General features: G+C 29.9%; 1 protein-coding gene across 4 annotated transcripts in view; it reads right to left on the bottom strand.

Annotated features, from left to right (window-relative positions):
- LOC143256656 (LIM and senescent cell antigen-like-containing domain protein 1) overlaps positions 1-25,421 on the bottom strand; it is a 37,826-nt gene that overhangs the window by 5,340 nt on the left and 7,065 nt on the right. For all 4 annotated transcript variants that reach the window (XM_076514150.1, XM_076514152.1, XM_076514149.1 and 1 more), the window contains 8 exons: positions 20,131-20,256; positions 17,655-17,700; positions 16,548-16,735; positions 13,420-13,491; positions 11,242-11,319; positions 9,650-9,800; positions 6,635-6,776; positions 2,393-2,468 (listed from right to left, as the gene is read on the bottom strand). In XM_076514150.1, the coding sequence (XP_076370265.1) occupies positions 2,393-2,468; positions 6,635-6,776; positions 9,650-9,800; positions 11,242-11,319; positions 13,420-13,491; positions 16,548-16,735; positions 17,655-17,700; positions 20,131-20,234 (857 nt within the window). In that variant the 5' untranslated portion in view covers positions 20,235-20,256. The remainder of the gene's footprint in view (positions 1-2,392; positions 2,469-6,634; positions 6,777-9,649; positions 9,801-11,241; positions 11,320-13,419; positions 13,492-16,547; positions 16,736-17,654; positions 17,701-20,130; positions 20,257-25,421) is intronic.

Genomic DNA, 25,421 nt, shown 5'->3' with positions numbered 1-25,421 from the left:
TATTTATGCACAAAACATATTTGATAAATAAATGTTACATATCTACATGTATACATAATACACATTACATTGTTGAAACTACAGAACAGAATAGGAATCTTTATGACAAAATTCAAAAAGAATCTGACAGATCAGGTCAGCACAAACAAAATTTCCAATTTAATCTAGCGAGTGCTACTTGTAATTAAGGGCAACATGCATATAAGTTTGAGCAAATATTTTTTGAAACCTTCAGAGCAGCCAAGTTATCTCATATAAATCATAAAATTGTTCAAGTAATTTTTTAGAATTAACTTTCAGATATAATTTCCATCCTTCAGTCAATACTGCAACAATACATATATGTACAATGCTCGACAAAATCTTAAAGCCAATGAACATAAAGAAAAAAAATGCATTTTGCATTGTTAGACTAAACCACTTATTTGAGTAAGCTTCAAAAGATAAAAATAAAGGAATGGAAAATAAAAATAAAAAATATTTTAACATTTATTAGGGAAAATGTGAACATCATGAAATTAGCCTAAATACTAGCTGGTCAAACATTTAAGACCATACCAAAAAAAATCCTAAACAGGTTGGGAAATGCCCAACAAGAGGTCTCAGTAGTGAGTTGCACAGCAGTCATTGCGAATAACTGCAAAATTCACTTTGGCATGGTCGATATAAGCGTTTGCAGAAGGCTGGCTGGAATGTCATTCCAAGTGGTGAAGATGGCTTCACGAAGATCATGCACTGTTTGGAATTGATGTCCATTTCTATAGACTACCCTTGCCATCCACTCCCAAACATTTTAAATGGAGTTCAGCTCGGGCGAACATGCTAGATGGTCCAAACGAATCACATTATTTGCCATGAAAAAGTCCTTTGTCCTGCAGGTATTGTGGATTGCAGTGTTGTCCTGCTGAAAGATCCAGTCATTTCCACACAAGTGAGGGCTTTCAGTCAATAAGGATGCTCTCTTCAACATGCCAATGTAGTCAGTTGCTGTTTGACGCCCCTGTACAACCTGAAGCTCCATTGTTCCATGGAAGGAGAAAGCACCCCAGATCATAATGGAACCTCCTCCATTGTATTGTGTAGAAAGTGGCTCCAGTAGGATATCCTTATCGTGTCAGTAACATTGGAAACCATCTGGACCATCCAAGTTAAATTTTTTTTCATCAGAGAACAAAACCTTCTTCTACTTTTGTACGTCCCATGTTTGGTGCTTCTCAGCAAAATTTAATAGAGCTGTTTCGTGGTATGGAAGGAGATGTGGCCTTTGAAGACTCTTACAGTTTTTAAAGCTTTTCTTTCATAGATGCCGTCTTATTGTTCTTGAGCTGCATTCTGCGTCCGTAAGGGCCTTAATCTGGTTCAACGATCAAATGGTGTCTTGCTGGATAACCCGTTAAATTCTCCTGCTCAATGCCGGTGAAATTTTCTTGGGCCAATCACTTGAAATTCTCATTCCATATCCCTCAGGGTCTTTTAAGAAATTTGCAACAGCAGTTTTACTGTGCCCAATCTCACCAGCTATGGCATGTTGAGAGAGACCTTGCTTTTGCAGCTTGACAATTCTACCACATTCAATCAGTCAACTTTTTAGCCTTTGCCATGTTTTTACCTAATGTAACACAGGAGATATCAGTGGGAGATGTTGACAACGCTAATGCTTGAACACAAATGACTAAATTTCGTTACATGTTTACCGATTAACACTTTGTTTCAGTATGGTCTTAAACTTTTGACTAGCTAGTATTTAGGCTAATATCATAGTGTTCACATTTTCCCTATTAAATGCTAAAAAAGTTTATTTTTATTTTCCCTTTTCTTATTGTCATCTTTTGAAGCTCTACTCAATTAAGTTGTTGAGCCTAACAACACAAAATGCATATTTTTTTCTTTATGTTCATTGGCCTTAAAATTTTGGCCAGCAGTGTACTATGTTTTTTCAAAATATAATATGAAAAATGTCACACCAATGATGAATGAATTATTGGTAATCCACTAGTGCATTGCTGTTCAGGCCATAATGCCTGAAAAGCTGTTTAGATGAATTTGTAACCTTAGGAAAAACTAAAATTAAAGACACCACACTTTTAGATTTTTATAGGGATTTTTACACAGAAAATCTTTATTATTTATTTATCATTTCACAGTATACATGATCATTCACTATATTATTTATTTATCATTTCTACTTGGCTGAAGTTATGTACATTCAGTTATACATGATCATTCACAGTTGTGAAAAATGTCTGCAAAACACAAAATAAGGGAACTCAAATGTGCATAGACCCAATAAACCTTCACATCAAATTTGTCAAAGATACATCCATCTACAGGGAGTGAATTGGTGGTTAAGAAATATAAAAATGCCCATGAAAACCACAAAATGCAAACTTACTTGCTGGTGAGTTTTCCATCACAAAATGAACAGCTAAAGTGGTTGATACACCAGGCTTTTTTGAAAACTGTTATAGCTAAGAACAAAACAGAAATAGCAGAAAAATCATTAGGTCTGAGCTAGAATATTATAAACTATTACAATGTATTTTGTAGAACAAAATATTGTGCATTTCAGAACCACTTTATTATCATTACACATTTTTGTGACATTTATACATTTTAAAATGTCATAAATGTATTACTCAAACACAAATATGTACAACAAAACTCCATTTATTCCTATCCATACAGTTGAACAATTAATGATCTCTTTAGATAACTGAAATCAACTGACACTGTTAGAAATTCTTTATAAGTGCTTGTTATCTCTAATAATAAATGCATGCATTATTGAATTACACTGTGTAACAAAATTTTTACTTTTTCTTGTTCCTGGGCAGAAAGTGTTATTTTCCACTTGTTTATGCCTAAAGTAAATAGAAAAGACCTATTTTTCTCTTCAACTTTGCTTTTGTGACCAGAGTAATGAAATTTTCAAATTTACCCATTTTCCAGAACATTCCAGGTAGATTCAGTGTTGAGTAGCTGATAAAACATTTTCTCAAACTTATGAGAATTTTCAAGAACCTTTTAGAATTTTCTAAAAAATTCCACAGTAATGTATATATACAGGAGCTCACCACTCACCACTTCAGTTTAGTTCTAGCTGCCTAAGTAAACATATAGACCTATCTTGATAGAAGCTGCAAGCATTCTCCAGATGCATTCATGTATGTGGCCAATTTATCAAGACAAGATCAAAACAGTTCTCTGAGACAGCACTTGCTGAAATGTATGAAGCCTACAAGGCATATTTCAGCATGCCCGTCGAGGATCAAGACAAACCCTGGGCACCTCATTTTACCTGCGAGCACTGCAAAAAAACTCTAGAAGGTAAGACAAACAATTTTTGCTTACTTGAATAGCAAGATTTTATACAGGGTGTTCAGAAAGTCACTGTGCAGTCTTGTAATCATATTTTATTCAGTCTATTTCAACCCAGCAACTGATAGCAGTGTTTAGAAATAAAATAAGGCTCCAGGCCTGTATTGATGCCAACAGGGGTCACTTTCAACATTGTTTATAATTGTCATTCATATTTACTTCCTGTATTCTATATTGAAACATGTTTGTTAATAAATATATAAGTGCACAGTGACTTTCTGAACACCCTGTATTATACACATCTTAGACCTTTTAAAATTTAAATTTTTTTTTTAATTTCCAATAGTATAGATAAAATATCACAATATATTTTGCACGAACCTTTTACACATTAGTTGTGAATGAAATAAATTTATCCTTCGTGATAATTTTATTTTGCTCTTTTGCAGGATGGTACAGAGGGGAAAAGAGAGCCATGAAATTCACTATTCCAAGAATTTGGAGTGAACCCACTGACCACTCAAGCAATTGTTACAATTGTTACTTTTGGTGGACCCTTCCAAATGTCGGGCTTGCAAAAATGCATCTTCTATCATGTATCCAGACTTTCCATCATCCATTGCCCCAGTGCTACACTGCCCTGAGCTCCCTGTACCCACTCTGCCAGAGAGAAAGCAGCCATCCTCAGAAGAGAGCAACAAATCAGAGGAGGAGGTAGACATTGAATATCCAGATTACAATTTCAGACGTGCAGCTGGTGAGAGAAACCTGTACAACCCCAACCAAAGACATCTCAATGACTTGATCAGAGAGGAGCATATAACAAAAACATGATGGGAGACTATTTAGGGGCTGATACGTGAAAGTGATTTACATTACAGTTTCAAATCTCAAAAAACTACTCACTTTTAAGCATTTTTGTATAACTTTAGTGCAAATACATGTAAATCTTGATTCATATGTTGTTGTATTCAGACATTATGTAAATGAAAATGTGCAAATTTGCATGTTTTTACATAGAAAATAGGTTAATTTCTAAATTTCTTTATCCAGGTCACAAAAGCAAAGTTTAAAGGAAATAATGGCCATTTTCTGTACTTTTACAACAAAAGCAATTACAAAATAGCACATACTATCTAGGAACAAAATTTGTGTTACGGTGTTACACATGTAAAGCACATTAGGCCTAGGAATTACCATTTGTACTTATTCAAACAATAACATGTTTCCAACATTTCATTACTTGAGTCACTATGCAAGAAGGCTATGTCACCCTCCTATCGATGAATTGCTACTTTCACATGATTATGTCATCACATACTATCACAGTTCATGTTAGATGTACAATTTTGTGGTAGGATTTGATACTAATGGTATGCAAATATTATTAACAGATGTATGAGAGATGCAGCTATTACATATGAGAAGGTGAGGTATCGTCTGAGAAGATAAACTCTTTGTTAGTTAAAACTCTCAAGATACAACAGCACAATATGCCTCAAAATAAAATAATAAAATGTTTCACATTTTTTACAACTTAATACATGCAGTTCTAAGGCTTCTACTTGAATGAATCTTTGATTGTGCATCTGCAGTCTATAATATTGCTTTATTTCATGTTCATAAAAATTAACAGTAGTTAGCTTGCTGAAGATGTTTTGGTTTCAAAACTTGTGAAAACTCTTTCTTTCTATCCTAAACATATATATTTAGGTTTCAGTACATATAATACATGTGAAATATGTAATGACTGCCTAATGGAATGACTAGTATAATATGTAATTTAGCAGTCTAAGAAGAATGTTTACTTTCAGGTTTCTCCTTAAAATTTATTTTCATAAAGTAGATATAAGAAAGCTTACTATGCAAAATACAACTATTTATCAAAATATTTTACCCACAGGTCTTGTAATTATGTAATTTAAAAACTAAGCCTACACATCAGGCCTCACATATTTTTAAATATAGAGTAGTATTACTTTATACATATGTATCATATATATAAATATGTAGAAAGAATAATTAGAAAATACAATAAAATTGTAGCAAAGACCATGTACAAGTTTTTGTCTGCATGTTTCTTTCAAGTTAAGCACAAAGCTACACAAACCCAGTTTCTAGCATTATAAGTTTGCAATCATACTGATGTGCCATTGTGGGGTTGTAGGAGTTTAAAGTTATAAGTGAGACATACTGTTCACAACTGAGGTTTTAACATTAATTTTATAATAAAGAATTATAAAATCTATTAGCTTACCTGTACTTTGTGAATTTATTTTAAAAATTCCCATGTAATCTAAAAATAATAGTGTGATTCATCTCTAATATCTTGTGTAAAATAGCACATTTTTCTTTACATGTAGTGAATGTTGAATGAGCATCATTATTTTTGATCAATCATAGATCATAACTAAAAATATAAACACTTACTAATGAGCATAACTAACTAAAAAAGAGTTAGAGTTTACAATAATGTATTTAGAATAAAATCCAATCCAAAATAAACAATCATGTCTATGTTATGTTAAACAGCTTAATTATCTCGACATTTGGTGGAAGCCATATACTTATTTTAGCAGACTGCACATCATTCAGACCATAAATAAGCCATTCTATTGTAATATTATAACATATAATCACAGGTAACCCTAGTAAATTAATGAGTTATAATTAAGTTTTTTACTAATTTGAAAGTAAAACAATTGCATACACAAATTTTTCTTTTCCTAACAAATGATTAATGGATTCCACTCTAAAAACACCCAATATTGTATTAAGTTCTTCTGTTTCATATTTTTCACTGCCAACAAGTGTAAAAATGTTTTTGTTTTTTTTAAGTAAACATTTTAATGTGATACTGCAACAAAATATTTTCTTCAAGTAGTACCAGTACCAATACTTACATGGCTAATTTACTTACCTATCAAAAAATGATTTGACAGGTCACAAACAGACAAGTTATTCTACCCTAATCACTATTTTTTGATAAACAACACATACCAGTTCCTTTAATAATTACTAAATTGTATTCTTATATTACGGATATAACTGTCTTTATATGTCATATTACAATCTGTAATTGTTATTAACAATGTAACAAACAACTTCATCACTTTTCAATAAATAAAACCAAAAAAACGTTTTACCTCTACTTTTCTATTTATCTACTCACTGGACTGCTACCATACTGATGTCAACTATTTTTTATTTTTTTTAACAATCTCTCTACATATTCTTCAGTAAAGACAAATAAAAAAAAAAGACTGCATAGTGTTGTAAAATTACATATTAAATTGCAAACAAAATCTAGACTTACCATCACCTAATATTACATTATTGCAAACAAAACAAAGGTTTCCAAACAGCTGATGATAATGTGTTTCACAGTACGCAAGGCCTCTTTTTTCATAGTGACGATGACCCAAAAATGGTTTCTCACACTTGGCACATACAAAATGCTGAAATTGAAAAAAGCCATTTACAGTCTCTCTTTAAGAGTGAAATTAATATTACTCAACACTCAGAACAACAAGATCTGTCTGAGAAATAAAAGTTTTACCATTACACTTTACCTGTTGAACAAAGTTTGTTTTTTTTCTCATCAATTGTTCTATTTCTAGACAAACACTTCTAGTAAATTTCTACAGAACTGAGCAAATTCCTGAAAATTCTGAGCTGTGGAAGTCTAGCAAATAGACACAAACATTTAAAAAAAATGCATATCTCTAAGCCTCAAACCTATTTAATACATACAGCTAAATGTACTTCCACAGGGTCCCTGAAAGCATTATGTTTTAAGAGTAAATAAAACCAAAATTAAGAGTAATAAATATTTTTACTTCTTGCTTTTGAAGTTCATATGTCATCCTGTGTTGTAGCCTGAAAAGTGCATAATTCTTCTCATGATTCATGGTAAGTACATATTTTATTAATACCACAGCAGTACAAACTACAACATTTAGCATCCCTTATGTGATTCCATTTTAATGTCTGTTGACTGACAGGTAACACACTACTACACAGTGGTGCAAGTGGTTAAGATAGGAAACCCATCCATGTGACCATCCCCCTTTTGAAGATAATATGCATATGCCTTTAGTTTACAATCTAGTAAAAAATATTTAAATTAACACAACAATATTATTATACTGTTTTTTCTACAGAATAGAAGCCCAGACTGCTAGCTCTAGAAAGATTAGATAAACTATTTTATATACATATTACACATCACTTTAATTTGTGGCAATATTAATGAAAACCATGATTTTTGTTTATCAGTTTATATGTTACAGAGTATTGAGTTCACTTATTACATCAAAGTAAAATCCTACATTACATTCAGCTTTTTTGCCACCTCAACAAAACTGAGCTCCTAATGGCATTACATTGATTGTGTTCACTTAATAAATAAAACCAAAAATCCTAAACTACACTTTTCATGCATGCACTATGGAACAGTATGGAGGAAAGATTTTTTTATTCCAGAATTTTGTGCTTATGACAAGAAGGTTTTTTTTCACAAAACCCACAACTTTGCAAATAATGTTTTATCTTAACTGTAAACATGATAAATATACATTTTTGTGAATCCCAAAGAAGTTATAACATACCAATTTCCATTAGATGTTACAATTTTCATAATGTCAGACAGCAAAATCAAGTTTTCACATGAAGAACATGCTTAGCTACAATAATCATTGAAGGAATATTTAATGTGAAAATACATGGTTCTTTATGTTAAATAAATAACCAGAGTATTGCAAGTAAACAAATGTTTAACCTGCTTAGTTGGAATAATAACTGGAAATTTTCACACTGTAGACAGCTGTGATAGGATACAAAATGAGCAAAATTACAAAATCTATTTTAACAAGAAAAAGGCTTGTATCACAAAATTTAGTTTTAACCCAAATGGTATGTGTGTGTGTGTTTAATGAAACTTAGTTTTAACCACTAAATAAATTCATAGCTTAAACCAGTAAGAAGAATAATAAGTTTATATTTTGCAATACATTCTCTAATTTTTCATGCTATTGGAATGAACTACGAGGGTGTAGTTATAAATAAATGATCCCAACCAACAACTGGCCCAACAGTCTTATATGTTAATATTTTTAATATTTATAGTTACATATTTATAAAAACTAAATAAATTTAAGACATACATCTAGGAAATAGTTATGAAACAACAAATTTTTTATATATAAAGCTCAGGATTGATTTTGTCTATGTATATATATTTAATACAGCACATAATACAAGTTAATCAATTAATACCACTGTTTATCATGTAATTACACTCATTATCAATGTCTAACACATGCTGAATAAATGTTGATGGTCAATCACACAAGTATTAGAAGAAATCCATGGTTATTTAAAATCATTCATACATCGTATAATAATTTCAAAGTAATGGTGAGTGAGAAGATTGGGTTGTATGCTACATTAATAGTGCCAAATGTTCATACAGATTTATCTGTGACTATTTCAGGTCTCAACTGACCAATATGGGAATAATTTACAAAATATGTCACAGTGATAAAAAAATTTTTTAATATAATTCATTCAGTATTTAAAATAGTTTCATTACAAGCAATTATATTCTCATAAACTGCTGTAAAGACTGAAATTTAGATCTGCAGATAGATTACAAGATTGGGCATTCAAATAATATTCTCATTTTTTAAACAAAATTTATAATTCATTCCAGATATCAGCAAATAAAATGAGAAAAACTGATATTTAATGTGTAGAGACTATTCTTTTGTTCTTTCACTGAGCTATATTCTGTCATTCTCATGTATGGCTAAGATTTTAGCCTTTAGCTGTTGAAGGAAAAATTAAATACATCTACTTTTAAATTACATTATCTGATTGTTGTGTTTATTAAAACAGTGCTTTGTATCAACGTATGATACTTTAGAATTAGAAAAAAATTCTTCTTGTTACATATGAAATAAAATTGTGCTAAACAAGTCCACACAATTTTTCTTACTGTAATACCAACCTCATTTTACTTCCAACTAGATTCACATCCAATTAAAAAACAAACTATGCAAACAATTCAGGTTTATCTTCAAATAACCAATATTATAAAAATTAAAATACACTGCCTAATATTAAAATTGCTTTAAACTTACTTCCACGTAGAGTCTAATATAACAACAGAAATAATGACAAGAAACAAAGAACTAAGCCTTACAATGCCAACAGTTCAAGGCAAAATCCCTTGCAGGATGGAATATCATACTTTGGAAACTATCACAACATGTAATTTAAATGATGAAGTCACACTAAACTTCATATACGGTTGATAAAGACATCTTACTTCAACATGCCATTGTTTTCCCAAAGCATGCACAACTCTCTCTTCTATTGGTCGATGACAGGCACCACAGATGGGTATTCCCATGGTGTCATGACAACGTAAACAGTACAGCTCTTTCTTTACCATTCGGGCATCTGATGTCAATTCTACTCTGAAATATCAAAAAGAAAGAGCTTGGATTCAGTAACTCTTCATACAGCAATTAACTCATTCATCACACCTATACGTTACCTTCATTAAAATACTGGTATATAGTAAAGTGATTTTTGTGAATAAAAAAAAATGAACAAGTAAATAAAATTGTAAATAGAACTAACACTTTAAAATGTGCAGTAAATTTTTTATAGGCATTCAGAAACATTTTTTCTTGCTTTATTTGGTTTCTACAAGTTTTCTTAATTGAATTTCAACATTTCAAATGTGTATTTATCCCTTTTACTAAACATTCTACCCTTATATAAATTTCTTTTTATAAAAACACATACTTTTTTATTGTACCATATTGTTCCTTTCCTAGTAGTTTATTGAACTTCCAAAGATTTATCAGTGTTTGTTCAATAAAACCTATAATTTCAAATAGAGCCACTTTCAATTACAAGCTTTGCAGGTCTCCATGGTTGAATTTTTTGTAAGATTTGCTATTAGCTTATGTATACTGAGTGAGGTTTTAAGTTGAACTTTTCCAGCTAGTTTACATACATCATACAAGTCTGGTTAACTCTACTAGAAAGATTTTGGTTTGAGTAGAGGTCAGTGAGCACATTGTCACTTTTGTAGACTTACATTCAATATTTTACTGAAATGCAATTTTATCACTGTATGTCAATAAGTCTGGCATCAAAGTGTAGGTTATGTTTTATATTTTAGTATCATACGTTAATTTCTCAATTTAAAAGTAAATAATACAAAATACAAAATAATACAAAAAAAATCCTAAATATCAATTTTTATACATTAAATGCAGTTTTGGTTCAAATTTGATGTTTGTGATGTTTGTTCAAGTACACAGTTTATGATTTCATACAAGTTAGAAACTCAAATTACCAATATTACTATAAATGCAAGGAGGAAAATGCTTATGATAAGGAGAAACTACAAAACTGTATAAAATAAGAACTTACTCATTTTGCACACAATTAAGATTCATTTTTTAAATGGTAATAAAATTCTGTTGAGAAAAGTTGACATAACTGAATAATCATGTTTGAATAACAGAAAAAGAAATAACATAACAATGAAATACCAAAATACAAATACTTGATTTTATAACTATAATACACCAGGATATGTTAGTAATCATAATAAAATAGAAAGATCTTGCAATGGATTTACTAATTAAAACATTCAAATTACATCACACTATATGCAAATATAGTAAAATATGAAATTAAATATACAACTTTTAGTAATGAAATCTCATAAGTATTTCTAAGACCACATGTGTAGATAGTATCTTCACTTGTGAAATAACTTTTTATCAGGTAACAGGTTCAAATATATTACACTTAGAAAAGTCATAAGATCTTTGTTGTATATTTCTCCTCAAACACACACACACACAAAGTTAAGAAGATTAAAAACCTTGTACTTACCCACATTTGGAACAGTTAAAATGATATGGATGGTAAGTCTCATCTGATATTCGTAATGGATCTTCATCTATAACACCACTGAATAAAGTAAAAATAAACACATGAAAATAAAGACTGAATATCATATTACAACACAATAGAGTCAACTCTGGTATTCAAATACAACTTAAATGATTGAGATAGTAAATAGCATCAAAATAAATATAAGCCTAAGCAAAATGTTTATATTTCTTTTCATTTTATATCACATATATATTACAAACTTTTAAAACTCCTTAAAAAGTCATGATCTTAAATTGAAACAGAAAACAGTGTAAACTGAAAACTTAAATTTATTTAACTCTACTAATAAATTTTAAAATAAGAATATTTTTCAATTAATATTTTATGAAACCATCTGCCCCCTTGTGGAAAAATCATGTTCAGTCATTTTAATTACTTATAATTTTTCAATAAACTACATGTGCTAGTGATAATAACACGTAGATACCAAAATACAAATACTTTACATTAGAGTTACTAACTGTAATATACCATGGACGTGTCATTGGTCACAATGGCATATACAAAAATACAAACACTCTACACTGGATTTCCTAACTATAATATCACCTAGAGGTGCCAGTAGTTACAATAAATACCAAAATACAAATATTTTACATTAGAGTTACTAACTGTAATATACCATGGACGTGTCATTGGTCACAATGGCATATACAAAAATACAAACACTCTACACTGGATTTCCTAACTATAATATCACCTAGATGTGCCAGTAGTTACAAATAAATACCAAAATACAAATGCTCTACACTGGATTTTCTACCCATTATTACAAAATGCACAAGTGGGCATTTTAGTACACATTTTACAACAAAAACACTTGTATTCAAAAAACTTAAAAGAGGAAGACAACATGAATAGCTGGCAGGCCAACCCCATCAACTCTGAAAAAGGTGGGAACATCAAAACCATACCTGGCAGATGGAGGCTATAAAACCCAAAACAAAAGGATAGGAGCGTACACTTAGCATTCATAGAACAGATATACACGATTCTTTCCTTAAATTGAAATATCAGAATAATATTGCCTGAACATTCCTTTTCACACCAACTATTCACTTGTGTCTGCAAGACAGTAACCTAGCTGTCTACAGAGGCTTGCCCAAGTTTTACACCATCCAGCTTGTAAGAAATTTATAGCAGTGCAGGAAGAACATGTAAATGTCAAACAAAACAATTCTGGAGTAATTAGTGGAAAAAAGATGAATTTATGAATGGATGGGTGGGTGGCTAGATGGATCAGTCAAAAATAAGTAAAGAGCCATAGACAATATACAGACAGTTGCTCTTTATGCATTGCACACAACATAATCAGAAAACCATCAAACTTTATCCATTTCAGTTCAATATAGTTGGACACAGAAGATAAGAGTAAAAAGTTTTGTTTCACAGTTTTATATGCTTTAGATTAACTATTTCCCTTGAATGGATGTGTGATGAGAAAGAAATCTTATTCTCCTCTAAGGAAGATAGAACAGAATAACAGACTTAACAACAAAGTAACAGGCCTCGAACTGAGCATCAATCAGATGAAGCAAGTAAAATTCAGGAACAGAAGGTCTAATGATGGAGGTAACAAGAACAATTTTCCAACCACACTTTTGTGTAATAGATAGATATACCTTCATAATTGTAACACCTAAGAATGCTCAACATAAATTTTCAAAAGTGAATTTTTATGCCCTGAATCTGAAAGCTGTTTTCTTTACATGTATGGTGTTTTCACAGAGAGATTGAGAACTAAGACAGGAACTTTCACTGTTAAGTATGTATAGGAAAATCCCCACCATACTTGCAAATAAGCCAGAATGGTCCAGTGACAAAAGCCAACAGGAGTTTGTTATAAAAGTAAAAGGTTCACATTCAAAATCCATCGAATTACTTATTTTTATACATTTTTTGACAAAAATCTGTACAAAACTTACTGCATTGAACAAAATACTTTTGAAAATTATAAAAATTATTTTATTTGAGCTTTATAAACTAAAACATTTTCAAAACTTTTTCTTTAAGCTGAATAAAAATTAGTTGGTTTGCTTAAATGATAGAAAAACAGAACTGTCATTTCAGTAACAAATGTACATTGTTTTCACTGCAGGCACTTAATGTACTCACCGACATTTAACACAAATAACCTTTCCACTAAAAGCTGCCTTTTCTTTGGTATTGCAATCATGACACAGTGCTCTATAAGAAAGTAAGGGTAAAAACATTTTAACATAACTTCAAAGAAACTAAAAATTTAAAATTCTCTTCCAAAAAATGATAAAAGGCATTTCTTTCAGGCTACATAATTCACTGTACAAAACATCAAAGCTTCATTAGATGTCATTCATAATAACAATTACCAATGAACAATTGTACAAATATGCATACACACAAACACATCTCTCATAAAACACTGAAGAAAAGGACACAGGGGAAAGTCGAATATATTTTATAGTGTCAACACACAACACAGAAAAATAAAACAAACTAAGTTATGGGAAGAACTTGTCAGCTGAAAAATAATTTTACTTAACAATAAACAAATAAATATGGTTAAGAATTTTTTTAACCACTTAATTTTAACATTGTTAGATGTACAACTGTACAATTCCAATCAAAACTTGTCACCAGAGAATGCTAGGAATACAAATCCAAAGTACATTAAATATGTAAAGATTTTGAACAAGTGCATCTTTATTTTATAACTTATACAGGCATAGTATAGAAAAAACAGCAGAGTAAAATGTTATAAGTGTGGACAATAACTAGCAAACCACAATAACAAGGAAAATGCAAGCTTGGTATGTTGAGAAAATTCCAATAGTTAAATAAAATGAAGGACAAAAGGAACCAATGTCACAAAAAAAAGGCAATTAATGGAACAGTGAGAAACTGTTACAGTCTGGCATTACAAGTTAATTGTCTTAGACAATTTCACCAAAGATATTAGACAATGGAAAGAAACAAGGTCTGTAAAACCCAAAACAAAGTGGACTTTGGTTACAGTCTAATGGAATAATCCATTTGTTGCTAGAAGATCTCAGATTTAATACTTCTAACTTTCAATTTAGTGCGTATATCTTCATAAAATTTAGTAGTGTCTTTCGGCTGACAATGTAATTCTTTCACATACAAAAAAAATCATATATTTAGTGAAATATTTCTAATAAAATAAATATTTGTCCATGAATATTTTGAGTATTTGTTTTAAGTAGTCTGTATGAAAAGTAATTTTCATATTAAAATTAAAAATACTTTTCCTCATCTCAAATTTCCTTTCTATAATCCCTTAAACCTCCCTAAATACATTTCAAGTTTTTTTTCAGTAAAACTTTATATTTTACCTGTTATTTTCTCTATCCTATCTATATACATAGTCAATTTGACCAACCTCAATTATTTAAAAAAATTAAAAATAACGCTTTTTTCGTTTTTGAATGATTAAGTAATAACATGAAACTACGTTCATTTAAGTAGCTTTAAGGTCATAACAGTTATACACCTCTTTATAATTAAATTGTATTGTTTTATTAACCTTTTGATTGCCTTTTTAGCCATGTCTAACTAATATCCATGTCATTATAACTTGTAAATCACTCGAAGCACATACAATTCCCATAATGCTATTGAATTGCATTACACTCAAGTCACTACAAGTTGTTAGCATGTGTGTCTCACAAAACTTATATATTTAGTTTACCAATCTTAACTGAACTAAAAAGATCCCTACTTTAAATTTGTTACATTATAATAAATATAAAATAAACATTAAAAACAAAAAATAAAGTACTTACCAATCTTATTTTTTCTTGTTGTCGACTGTCAAAGACACTTAAGCCTATTTTTTTATACTAATGGTAGTAATGCACTAGATTTTTATTTAATTAAATAATGCACTAAAGAGCATAGACTAATAACATGCAGAAAAGCAGACAATTTTCTCAAACACTCTCAATTTGTCTGGCTTTAAAAACTAAGCAAAAAGAGCTGTTACAAATACATCCAAGATAGCCATTATGATTCTCATGGTAACCAAAGCTGTATTATAAAAGAAATTGATGCTCAGCTAATTAAAACACGATGTGATACACTGTGTCATTTGACAAATGAAAACCTCAACTTTTTATTGGTTATTAAATTAACAAATCCTGAAAGAGAAAATATGACAAGTAGATGTGACGATAGGTCTAATTTTATATTTCAGAGCTCTGTAAAGAAACAAAATTGAAGGTTATAAAAAAACTGGTTTGTCTGAGCAATAAAAATTTTTTAGTGAATAATTTACATTTAATGTAATATTTTTTTCAAGTGGTGGTGGATAAAATAGAGAAGATAAGATACCTATGTAAAGAGAAATACCTAAGAGAAAATATTTCAGACTAAAGGAAATTCAGGATTTTTTTAAATATTGCATTGCAAAATTAAGAATTCAAAACTATCTATCTATTAAAATATGGATTATTAGATAAGATTTTATGGTATAATAATTGGTAGTTTAATAAAATTTTGAATATAACATACTAAAACTGTGTGTTGTGCACAGTAAAGGATTCCTAAAGTGAGAAGGTTAAGAAGCTTATGAATTTTATATCATATTACACTTGTGCTGTAGTTCATGTACTAGAAACTTTCTAAAGATCCAAACAATAAAGAATTTTCCATATCTTGATCCTACATTTTTTCTTTTAATTAAGGAAAAATATATGCAAATTTTAAATAATCATAAAATTCCAAGTTGGTCATTCGGTCTAAAGGCTTTCAAGCTTTGTTAACTCAGACAAATTAATCAACAGCAACCTGTAGATAATTACAAATGCTTAACTGTTTAACCATATGTACATGGATATGGATCAAAACATGCATGCCATTACTATTAACAAAATTCCATTCAACATCACTGTGTAAAAATTATCAACTATTCATTTCACCCTATATGATTGACTTAACAACAGTTTTGAAGAGAGTTAATGGTAAATAAAACAAATATATTGAAAAACCTGTGGAAAGACATTTGGAGGTTCTAAAAGTTATTCAACTACAATATTCAAGATTTATAAAGAACAAAAATTTTTATTTTTCACTCTAATTTCTCAATAGACTTGTATATTTTACTAAAAGTTTCATGTTTTATGTATATATACTTAATAAATTTAGAATTATGGCTAACATTCCTTCACTAATACAAGGCTGGTTCAGTGGACATTTCATGCCAGACAATATGTATCAATGTGGCAAAAAGAGAGAACATGACATACCTCCCTGCATTACTAAAAAATCCTTGGTCTGACAGTGGAACTTGACACAGGTGGCAAAGAAAACAGTGAGGATGCCAGCTGTTCTTCAAAGCTTTAATAACACGTCCAGTAATGAATTCTCTGCATCTTCCACAACATGGTGCATATAGAACTTGGAAATCATATTCACAGTACTTTCTCCCATCAAACTGGAAAAAAAGAAAGTTTCAGACTTTTTATAATTTCTAATATATAGTGTGGTACGCTCTGTATTTCAGGTAAGCCTATACACATTGAATACTACACCATAACAAACTTCCACATTTTTTCTTGTTTATCAAACACATGTATGTGTTATGTGAAATTGCTAGGTTTATTTTAACAGCTATAATTTCTGAAATTAACATATGTACATCAATGTAAGAGAGAGTTTGCAGTTTATTTACCTTTCAAAATGCTGTTACTTACCCAGAATTTGCACAACATAAAAACATTTTTAATTACATTTATTAAAAACATTAAATTTTCCAATTTATATTTTATGAAATTCTTTTTATAATATATTTTTTTACAAAACCACCTGATTTTAGAACTGTTCGGAATATTGACTCTTACCTATATCTTTTAAACAATTTAAGTTACCACTTTAAAAAAGTATTATTAGATATTGAAAGTAGCAAATTATAAAATATTATATTTATCAAGATGGAATTTTCTTCATGACTGACCCAAATGAAAAAACTAAAAATAAAGAAAATATGTAATTATTCAGTATATGAGATGTAAATTCTGCTTGACACTAAACAGGTTCATACTTTCAAGATGTGTGCATATAAATTTAATCACTTCAGATCAAACCATTCATATTTATTCACCTACTCAACTCTAACTATACTCCTATGGATAAACAATAAAACTGCATCTTGTGAATAAAACAAAATTTAAGTACAATTATTAAACTTATGAGTGAAAATAACAAAACTGTAATACGATGTCAACAATACTATCTATATTTATCATTAATAGCAAATTTTGTTCAGTACTGTGATCTTCAAATAACCTCCACTGATTTTTACTTAATGCATTCAGGAGAACTTAAAAAAAACAAAACAGTATTTGTTTACTTACCTCAAAAAATATACCATTAGGAAAAGGTCTGAAGCATTGGCAACACCTATACATAATAATAAGTGAAGATTATTTATCAGTAGCATTTAGTTCTTTATAAGTGCATTAAAACAACTATACAACAATTAGTAAATGTTCCAAGACTGGCCATTCAAGAACTTAAAGTATTCAAACACCTTTACCATGTTATACATCCACTTATATGATATTTTTAACAGTGATCTTTAGTTATGACATGAAAGAACACTACAATCACTGAAAACTTCCTATGGTAATAAAAATTAGTTGTTCTGAGATGCATATCCTTACACTGATTACTGAAACTAAACCTTGCTTTATTATAAGCACAGAGTTAATACTTTCAGTGATCACTTCTCCATATTTATAATCTAGTCTACACATGAATATTTTGTGGTAAATTGAAGTGCACATCCATCACTAAAAAAAAGTGATTTAGGTTTTATAAAAATGCTATCTAATCAAATATAATTGTTTTGGGAGCTATTTCAGCAAACATATCGATATAATTTAAAATATTTTAACTAAGATATGCCATTGAAGGTTCTTGGTTGGGTTGATATTTGTTAATAACATTTTATTTACACTGATTTCAATTAAGATCAGCTTCTAGAATTTTGATCTGCTATAGAATGTTTTAGCTTATTTTTGCATTCTTTCTCTCCTCATACATGCTTTGACTGAATAAACACTCCTCACAAGTACCTACTGATGTGACAAATCTTATCTCAAGTGTTTATTAACACGTCCCACACACTTCTTTTTTTTTCTTGAGAAATTCTTCCAGAAAAATGTATTTCTGGGATAATGTTTAAATGCACATTATTCATGCCCCCCCCTTTTTTTTAACTGGTATTAGACTTGGATAATTGTTTAATCACAATTGTATCACATGTCCAGGAATGTTTTCACAATAATGTAGCAAAAAATCTTCATATATAATTTACAATTTAACAAAAAATGTTTACACTAATAATAAATGACATTTATGTAGTTCATAACTGGTACATCAAAATAATAAATAAAATAAACATTCCAGATGATGATTTGTATACATTGTGTTGTGTCAAACTTTATGTCTCAAGAAAACTCTTAAAAGGTCTAATGTCCAGATGAACTTTCTTATAATGTATACAAGGTCTTCATAAATTATGTTATTGGTTTCTTAGCCTCCTTTTCAGGAAATATTAAAATACTAGTTATTGATAATAAATAACACAAACCTTTCATGACACTGTTTTCCGAGCTTTTAAAAATTAACTATGGTCTTTTGTACAATCACTAACAAAAATTCTGAGATTCAAATAAATAACATTAAAAGTACAACCAGAACAACATTATTCAGTAAAAAATCCAAAACCTTGAGAAGTCGTTATTCCACAAGTACACTGTAAATAACATTAAGTGACAGAAACAAAGGAGAACAGACTATCAGAAATGATCCAGTATGTCAAAACTACAGTAACTCAATCTCTTAGCAGTCTTAACCAGCCTTCACATATCTGCTTTATAATGTAAAAGACAATGAAGTATAACTATTGCTGGTTTTTGAACAGAAATACCCTAAAGCAATGTCCACAGATGTTGCTGCAAAGATGATAAAGACCACTGAACACACGACAATGTGCATACATCACCGTCCTCTAAATTCTGCCTGAAAACTACCATTTTATTTACATAAATCATGAAACACATCACCTATATTTAAAACAATTAAGTTTAAAACACTAAAACACTTGCTATTTTATTAATTGTTTATTTTGTGAAAAGTCTATTAATGTAAACTGTGTGAAATGAAATTAAAATTTACTCCATCATCATTATACAGATTAATTTTAATTCTTCGTAAAGATTACCTGTTTGTTCAGGAATATCTTCAAAACAGAAAAAATACTAAACTGACTATATAAACTCTAGATTGGCAAGTAATCACACACACTAAAAGTCTGAAAAACAATATATAAAATATTAATCTTTTGCACTAGAAATTTATACCTTTTTTGTCAAAATACTCTGACATCTCTATCCTTCTATTTTGCCATTCTCAATCATTCTGTTTGTATATTAAATTTTATTTTAATTGAACACTTTATAATAGCAGTATATTAAATTTCTCAAACATACAGCCATACGTTCAATCTCCAAGATTAAAACATTAAAACTGCTTCAGTAGCTACACTGAAGATGCCTCTCCCTTACTTAATTTAAGTTTCAGATCAATATTTAACAAATGTTTCAATTCTTAACCACTCTTTACTGCTACATTATCCAAAATTTATATCACATTCTAATAAACTTTCATTTGATCAGTAAAGTTTATCAATAAGTTATATCATTCCCATTCTAAAGACCAAACTCACAAACTACTACAATGGAAACATTTTATAAAAATGAGTATGTCTTTATGTGAAAAATTGTATTTGATAAGAAAAGTACTTAAATACATCATACAACTTACACAAAGCATTCTTGATGCCAAACTTCACCTTGGGAATTCACAATTTGCTCTTGAGGTTGAAAACCTCCATGACATCGTGAACACACCATCAGTCCAAGGGACATTGCGAACTTTACATTACCTGTACTAAATTGCAATAATATTCTTCTATAATTGATGCAAGTATTGAAAAGAAATCAAAATGAATTTTATATGTTATCTTTTCTTTAAACAAAATTTGATTTACAAATAAAAATAGGTTCACCCCTATTTCACCTAACGATTTTCAATTAATATTTTACTCTAAAGAATGTAGTTTCAAAATTGCCAAATATCCAAATGATTAGTTATAATGGAGAAATTACAACAAATGGCTTTATAAATAATGCAAAAAATTAGTGAATAGATTTTAAAAACTACTTACACATTTAGTCACATTTTTTAAAACTTTACGTGACACTGAAGTTCACAAATATAATAAATTTAAATATATCAATAAAATCACCATAGAAACATAGCACTGAAACTGAAACAAAATTTAACTAGGAATGTTTCAAGGAACTGCTCTGTCTCAGGCTTAATATTAAAACTGAATGAATGACAGTCATATGTTCCTAACATTTACATTCCTCTGTGAATATACAACTAGAGAAAAAATTTTGTTTTTCATTCAAGAAATAGACAATTTACAAAATATTAGCAATACAACCATATGTATTTTTAGGCAGGAGAATGAAAAATACAAAACACCTGCTGAACTAGCCAGGAATTTGGTGCAACCTCACACAGAAGGGGCAAAAACCAAAATAATTCTAGAATATCAAAAATTACTTTTACACAATTTTTTTTTACAATTTTCTAATAATCATTCAAGACTTAGTAACTTAAAAAAGTTAATCTATTCATCAAGAAATGAAACTGGAAATTGTATAAAGGATATTTTCCATTTTGTAGTTTAAATTGTTCATGCATACTTAAAAGAGTAAAATTTATTCCAGCAAATTTCACACAACAAAAATATTCTCCTTACACCCTGTTGCAGAAATTTTGTACTTAAAATTGCAGCAATGTCAAGCAGCAAAATTAGTGATGTTTTAAAACAATTTCAACGCTCTGTGATGATATGAAACCCACTTAAAAGTAAAAATGTATTTCAGGATGGTTAGTACAGATAAACACTTTTATTGATAAGCAGAGAACAATATTAACATTCAGGTTAACCTGAAGATGACCCAAGAAGGTCAAAACATTGTTCTCTGCTTTATTGGTAAAAGTGTTGATACCCATACTAACTGTCCCTAGATACAATTTTAACACTTCCTACCCTTAAGAGCATAATATACTGATTTGTGACTACTATTTGTACTCATAAAACATATACTATAGGTGCCTATTAATGGTGTTGTTGACAACACCTTAGACCTAATCCACACAGTCCATAAATCAATACATGCCTCATTTATACAGTGGCAATTTTCAGAACTAAAATTTTCAACAAGGATACATCCTGATGACAATTATTTTTAACAGAATACATCCTGATGGAAGTTATTTTTAACAGGATACATTCTGATAATATTTATTTTTAACAGGATACATCCTGATGGTAGTTATTTTTAACAGGATACATCATGATGGTAGTTATTTTCAATAGATCTTCATCAATACCAAAAACTTGGTTAAAAAGTAATGAAATCCACTATCACAAGAAATATCCTCACATCTGTTTATTTCTCAGATACATCAATTCTTAAACACATGCACTAAAATACGTACAACATGCTAAAGCAGCATACAAAATATTTTCAAATGAACCATTAAGTCAGATAGCAGAACCACATACACTGAATAAGAATATCAGTGTGATTGTTAAAATACTCCAAATAGTTTCTTAAAAGTAACAAATTTTACAGTAAGATTTGTTTTTAAATCAGGCATGATGTTTTAATCACTTGTGCAATCATTCTCACTGATCTAGGCAATATATGAATATTTTGTGGCAAGTACGCCATCATTGACAAAAGTAATTTAAGTTCTATAAAAATGCTTTCTAATCAAAAATAATTGTTTTTGGAGCTATTTCAGCAAAAGTACTGACATAATTTTAAAAATTTTAACTCAGATACGCCATTATATCCAAGATATAATTGTTTAAAGAAAAATACTTTGCCTGTTTGTTACGACTTTCTCAGATAAATGCACCATCAGTGAGTTAAGCTAGTTTCTTTTACTCTTCTTTTTATTTATAAAAAAGCAGAAAATATATTCCTACTTTCAGGATGGTTTATTAGAAATTCAGATTTATATCCAGTTTCTCTTCTTCCTCTAATTAGTGTATTATATCTTCTCAAATGACTAGTCAGGATTCAAACCCTGTCAACTATAAGACTTCAGAGCTCAAGGAGTCTTCTCTGTGAATTCTTAAGTTCATCTCCCCTGGTATAACTGTTACTAATGAAGGATTAAAACTGCATCACTACACCAATCTCAGTCTCCCTTTACAGCTTTTCTTATCAACACAGAACAATGAGAAATTGGAGGTTGATCTCTATAAGTACTTTTCCACTTTTTTGGTGTCATTGTAAGTTCTGCTATCCATTGACAGCTAAGTATGTTGCACTTTGCTGTGAAGTTAGAACTCAGTACATTTATTGGGACCTCACTGATCCATTGTAGCTTGCACTCTTCAGGTTAAATTGACCTGTATTCTGCCATTTATACATAATGTAACATTCACTCTTCATTCCCACAATAAAGGATTGTGTTTCTTCATTCTCAGATTTCAGATATCTATACAGTAGCTGTTTCTTAAAACCCTACGTCATTTGGGTTATATCTCTGTATTATAAGCAGGTATATCAACTGCTCAGAAAGATGTCTACTTTTCTGTGATTATTTCAACATCAGGTTAGTTAAATCAGAATACACAAATTAATATGCTCTGTTCATGTCATCCACTGATTATACTGGCTCTCATAATATTAGACACTTTCTATTATTTTACTGTTAACTTTTCAGACCTTTACTTAGAAATTTCCTAAGCCACTTTTATTGTTTTTCTTCTATGGTATAAAACTGTCTTTGACTCTTGCCATTATATGTGTTATTTGAGGTCTGATAGCTGGTTTTCCTACATATTACAATAATCAGACTTTATAGAAGACATTCCCAAACTTCAATGTCCCTACTCTAGCTTTTTCCTTGAACTTTCTTCTGAATGATGAGAAAGGTCCTGGACAAGCATTCTACATCTTCCCTCTTCTCTCTTGATGAAAATAACTTATTACATTACAAACCACCATACTGGTTTCTCTTCTAACTTTTGTTACCCAATATATCATCATAGTTCATTCAAGTTTAATGTATAGAGCTTGGTAACTATCTTGATTAATTAAAATGATCAGTTATCTATGAGCATCATTAACATCACTTAGCATCATATAAAATAACTAAATTAAAATAAAAATTAAGTCAATTTTAACATTATAAAAATAATCTACAAGATTTTCCAACTATTATGGTTTTCAATACTTCCAAATATCACAGGCTTGCAAATTTAAACTTCATAGAAATTGTTTCAGTTTTAATAACAGATTATCCATAATAATAACTATACATTTTAAAAATATTAATTTTTTCTATCATGTAAGGATTTTGTAAAAATTGCAAAGAAAAACAAACTCTTACTTAGATTATTATTTCATTTGTTAACAAAAATACAAACTGATGAAATGGAAGAACACTGAAGTCAAACAAATATGCATCCTTGGTCCTGTTTTTTTTTAATCTACATCTTTCATGCTCAAAACATGTTGTAGTTTTTCTTTCATGTACTGCATTATAACATTTTGTGAAAAATCTGCACACAATGGAGTAAAATATATTTTCAAATTCAGCATACAGGACTTACTGTAGAACATATAAATTTTTCAAAACAATAAAACCACAGTAGGCCTGTATATCCAGTGAGTAACTATGATAAAATCAATTAATGGCAGAAACTTAATTAACTTAAAGTAAGGGTTTCTTTTTTATTATTCCAAGCATTTAAGTGATTGAAATATTATTATATTGCCATTATATTTATTTGTTGTTAAGCTCAAAGCTACACATTGGGCTATTTGTACTTTGTTTAACATGGGTATTGAAAACTAGATTTGTAGCGTTATAACTTGTTCTTTATTTTGGTTCTTGTTGTTATCGAATAGCAACTTCCATTAATTGCATGGCTCCGGTTATTATTAACTAGTTTATGGTTTGCTATGAGCCTTCCTTAGGTCTGACTGCATTCTCATGCCACACAAGTGACAGGTGGATTTCCTAATATGTGTATCATCCCACCTTACACTACTACACATTATTGTATCATATGCCTAAAACTTAAGTGATTCCTACTCAAGGACCCTATTTTGCTTTTCATTAATGGGTTCCAGTTAGACTGATTTATGTAGAACTTTACTGCAGTACTCAATAATTTAATCCTGTTCTGTGTTTGTATACCTGTGGTTAGACAGTATGTTTCAGGACATTCTCACTATCTTCTCTCTTTCTGATTTTACCATAATAAATAAAGGGACCATTTGGTCCTTGAAGACTGTCCTTGCACAAACACTCTTGAGAAATGTAAACCCACTGTTTGTTATTAAGGAAATCACTGATTCACCTCTTAAATTCATAAGTACTGGCCTTTACTCCTATAGACAAAAAATTATACTCCAAGTAAAGCACCCTTATACAAAACTGTCTTAATTTAAGAAAATCTCCTGTCCTCTCATCATCTAGAGCTTTAAATGATTCTATTTTACATCAAACATCCACACAGGATGATCCAATTACTTTTGAACCAAAATGACAAGATAGTTTCTTCTGTCTCTGTTCTTACAATAAAAGCTGTGAAACTCATCCTCAAAATTACCATTATAACTATTATTACTACAGTCATAACAGAACTTTAAATGTCTTCCTTTCAAAATCCATGCAGACAGATTCAATAATAATACCCTTTGATAAGATGAATTATTCTCCTCCACCTGCTATTACAATACACACTGTGAAACTTTCACTTCAGAAATTGCCCATTAAGGCTAAACTGACAACCATGCAATCTAACTTCACTTTTACTTTCACTAACTTCCTTTAGCTCCCATAGACTTCGAGATGTCACTTTTTTGGGATTTGACATCTTGCTAGCTCTTCTCTTGTGGTGACAGCAGATACTTCATCAATCCTCTTTCTGATTGGTTTCTTCAAACATCTACTACCTGGTATTTTTCCAATCACCAATTTGTAGATTATTGCCTTCATGCACCTGA

Source organism: Tachypleus tridentatus, chromosome 7 (assembly GCF_004210375.1).
Source record: "Tachypleus tridentatus isolate NWPU-2018 chromosome 7, ASM421037v1, whole genome shotgun sequence".
In the NCBI taxonomy this organism is placed as follows: domain Eukaryota; kingdom Metazoa; phylum Arthropoda; class Merostomata; order Xiphosura; family Limulidae; genus Tachypleus; species Tachypleus tridentatus.
Note: the sequence above shows the minus strand (reverse complement) of the source record. Positions and strands in the feature narration are given on the sequence as shown.